This window comes from Lipotes vexillifer, unplaced genomic scaffold (assembly GCF_000442215.2).
Source record: "Lipotes vexillifer unplaced genomic scaffold, Lipotes_vexillifer_v1.1 scaffold545, whole genome shotgun sequence".
NCBI lineage: Eukaryota > Metazoa > Chordata > Mammalia > Artiodactyla > Lipotidae > Lipotes > Lipotes vexillifer.
Window position 1 is genome coordinate 661,455 of NW_006779129.1, and position 4,035 is coordinate 665,489.

Consider the following 4,035-nt stretch of genomic DNA (forward strand, 5'->3'; position numbering starts at 1 on the left):
GGAATGCTCCCCCCAGGTGGCCAGGTGCAGGATGACCTCAGTCCCGGGTCACTGAGGGCCCGGCCCGGCAAGCCCCGACCCTGGCTTCCTCCCCTGAGACCCAGGACCACGGCATCTGTGGGGGCCACCGAGATCCTCTGACCCTCGGCCTGACTGTACCAAGGCTCTGGGAAGCTGCTGGCATCCGGCCGGTGTACCCTGAGACCCAGGACCCCAGGAGAGCAGGGGTGGTCAGACCGGGAGAGGCCCAGCTCTGTCCCCTGCTGGTCAAGTGACCTCGGGCAAGGTACTCCAGCTCCGAAAACTGTCCCGAGAAACCCCGACATGCTCAGCGTTGGCAGCTGGAGGAGGGTAATGACAACAGCGTTGAGGGCGTGAGGCTGAGGGTGCCATGGACACGGGTCCAGGTGGACGCGCCCTCCTGAGCACAATTCCACATTTGGCTCCCACTTGCCCCACGTTTGCTTCACATCGTGAAAGGCGTGGAGTGCTCGGGAGAACATCTGAGTTCTCAGAAACACGCCGAGGCTGCTGGGCCTTGAGCCACCCAGTCAAACCCCAGAGTGTGTGTGAGAACAGACACTGATGTTCCAGGGAAAAAGGCCTCCAGCGGCCTGCAGTTTAAAATCATTCTAAAGAGGCACCATTAAAGCCTTCCCTCGCCACTGCGTGCCAATGGGCCTGGGCCAGGCTGGGGGGACGTGGTCCAGCCTGTCCTGGGCCACAGGGTGGGAAGGGTCCGGGGCCCCACCGTTGGGGAGCCCCAGAGGGAAGCCCCTCCCAAAGGTGAGGGAAGGGAAGGCCCCCAGCCCCGGCCTCAGAGCCCCCAACCAGGAGGCGGAGACCCCGGGCTTCGGCACTGGGACCGAGGGGTTTCCGTGAGCCCAGGGCTGGGCCAGTGTCCTCCCCACGCGCAGAGCCAGGCGCCCAGGGGCGCCACTGGCCCAGAGCAGCGGGGCTCTGTCTGTGGACCCCTAACTCCGCCAGGCCCAGGCCCTGTCCCAGGGCCCCCGCCTCTGCTCCACCCAGAGGGGTCAGCCCAGCCCCCTCCCTCCAGCCAAACCCCGGACATCCCAGGACGGGAAATGACTGCAGAAACAGTAGGTGATCGCTTGGGACGCGTGAGTGCGCAGGGCCTGGGGCGCCCTCTGCTGCCCGTCGGGGCCTCATGCAGGACAGTCCGGCTCAGGAGGGACAGCCCCGCAGGAAGCATGTTGCCTGGTCTACCCAGGCCCCGGAGATCTGGAAGCAGGTCGAGGGTTCCTCTGGGGACAGGGGACTTGTGTGGCTGACCCCTGACCATCCCCTGGTCCCAGTACTGCCAGAGAGGCAGCACGGCCGGGTTAGCCTGGCCCCAGAGGCCCACCCAGGCCTCAGGCAGTGGGGCCTTCTGACGCCACCCACTACCAGGGTTTTCACTGGCCTCACATGAGTGCACGTGTCCTCAGAGTCATGCCACGGTTGCCCCAGGGGAGCCTTTCTCTCCCTTTCCCACCTGGGATCTGAGGAGCTTGGAGACTCCTCCGGGCCGCAGTGGGCGCCCCGGGGGCCAATCCCCCGGCTCCTCCCCTGGGCTCCCAACCCCGGGGGTCAGGTCAGCAGGTGGAGCCAGGCCGGCCCCTCTGGCCCCAGGAGGCCTGAAGGGCAGTGACCCGGGGCTTCTCTCAGGGCAGCCCGCCCACCCCACCAAGAGGAGGCGCGGAAGAGGGCGGGAGAGTGGCTGCAAGGGCTGGGGGGACCTGCCCCACCCCCAGGGCCAGCCACACGCGTCACAGCGCAGACCCCGGCCTGTGAGCTCGCCCGTCTGCACGGGGGCCCTGGGACTTGGCACCACCGCGTCACCTCTCTTTTCAGACAAGGAACTTGGGCACAGAGGCCTCGAGACCACCCCCAGGCACCAGAGCTGGGCTCACGCCCCCACGGGGGGAGGAGGGGGCCCGGCAGCCAGGAACGGCAGGGGGGAGGGACCCCCCTCAGGAGCGTTTCATGGTTTTCCTCACATGTTCTGGGCAGGTCTTGTGAAGTCTATGCCTGTGCGTCTTGTTATTTTACTTTATTCTACTCTGTCTCATTTTACTGCTGCAAATGGGACTATCCCTTCTACACGCCCTAGTAGTTTCTGTATGCTGATTTCACAACATGACACTTGATGAAACTATCCTGAATTCTTCTCGGTTTAACAGATGCGGGTTCCAGTTGTTTGCCTAGCCTCCTTCCCCAGGTCTTGTGTCTCTGTGGCTTTTCCTATCGGTGGCATTGGTCACCCGCACGTGCTGTGTCGTGGACATGGTAAGCTGTAGCAGGCCTGATGGTGTCCAGCTCAGACCCCTTCATGGGCCAGCACAGCGTCCCCAGCGCTGGAGGCTCACATTTGCACCTGCTTTGGAGAACTGCCCTGACCGATGGACGTGGCCTCCACGCATGCCTGGGAGGCGAGGCCCACGGGTGGGGCAGCTGCAGCCACCACGGAGGGACTAGTAGGGGGTCACAAAGGCTGATGCTCTCATTTCCAAGGGACATTCAGACCCCAGAGCTCTGTGGGACCAGGGTCAGGCTTCACTGTGTATTTCTGGTAATCAAGGTAATCTACTTAACCAAGTATCATAATTAACATCAGGAAATTAACACTGACTGGATAACACTGTCTAATCTACAGAACATATTCAAACGTCATCAATTGTCCCAATAATATCCTTTATAGCAATATATATATATACACACGTACGGCCCAGGATTGCTCAGGGTCACGTCTTATACTTGGTTTTTATGCTTCTTTAACCTATTTCTTGCCTTTCCTGACTTGACAGCTTTGAGGAGTACAGGCCACTTAGTTTGTAAAATGCATCTCAGTTTGGGTTTGTCCAATGTTTCCCCCGATCAGATTCAAGTTATGCACCCCTGGCAGGAACTCCACACCCTTGTTTCTGAGCCCTTCGTCAGGTGTGGAGTCAGGAGTTTCCTGAGGCCCGTTTGTCCCACCACTGGGAACGTCGCGGTTGTTCAGCACCCAGCAAACGTGACGTCTACCAAGTTTTCCACTGAGAGGTTACCATCTTCTGGGGATACTCTTGGGGACTATGTTAAGTTTCCTCTTTCTCATTAAACTTTAACCCACGAGTTTTAACATTATTCGATGATCCTTGACTAAAACAGTTACTAACCTGACTTCCGTTACGGTGATTTTGTAATTTCCTCATTCCTTCTATAGTTATTTGCTTTCTGCTCCAAGGAAGAGCTTTCTCCCTTACCCCTTGATTTTTTCATGTGTTTATTTCAGTGAGCACTTGTGGATTCTCATCTTATTCTGTAGCTTGTGGCCTGTACCTGTCATGACTGTTCATTTATATGCTCACGTGGGCGCACGGCTGGCAGGAGGGGCCGGTGTGGAGCCAGCTCCTGCCCTTCTCTGAGCACCAGGCTCCCACTTACCCTCTCTCTGCCCCACCCAAGACCAGCCATGTCTCCAAGGAGCCCCGATTCCTTCTCAAACCAGCAGAGATGGTTTTTAGAAACCAAGGCCTGGACGGACGTGTGTCCTGCTCGCTCAGGTGCCTGCGCCCGCCCAGGGCCAGCAGCCATGTCCCCAGGTCACCAGCGATGCCACCCGGGTGTCCTTCTACCTCGGCCCGATGGCGGCAGCTCCTTCACTGGGGGTGGGGGGTGGGTAGGGGCCTGGTGTGAGTCCATCAGGGCTTTTGGCTGTAAACTCTGCTCCATTCTTTCCTGTTTGATTACATTTCCTAGGGTTGCTATAATGAGTTACACGGACGGGGCAGCTCAAAGCCGTAGAAATGTATTTTCTCACAGTGTGGAGGCTGCGCCCTCTGGGGCTCCGGGGGAGGGGTCTCCGGCCTCGCCGTCTCCTGGGGGCTGTGGCCGCAGCTCACCGACCGCACCTCCGTCTCCACCCGCCTGTCTTCTCTGTATCTCTGTGTCTAAATTTCCCTCTTCTTATGAGGGCCACCAGGGCCAGCATGACTCATCTTGACCGCATCTGCAAAGACCCTGCTTCCAAACGAGGCCAAGTTCTCAGGT

At 59.2% G+C, this 4,035-nt stretch overlaps 1 protein-coding gene across 1 annotated transcript in view; it reads right to left on the reverse strand.

Moving 5' to 3' along the window:
- The window catches only part of COL6A1 (collagen type VI alpha 1 chain), a 31,742-nt gene extending 28,055 nt beyond the window's left edge, over positions 1 to 3,687 (reverse strand). Inside the window, exons 1-2 of the mRNA XM_007452504.1 lie at positions 3,621 to 3,687; positions 2,370 to 2,454 (exon numbers count right to left, since the gene is read on the reverse strand). Coding sequence (XP_007452566.1) covers positions 2,370 to 2,454; positions 3,621 to 3,687 — 152 coding nt within the window. The remainder of the gene's footprint in view (positions 1 to 2,369; positions 2,455 to 3,620) is intronic.
- Positions 3,688 to 4,035: the final 348 nt, after the last annotated feature.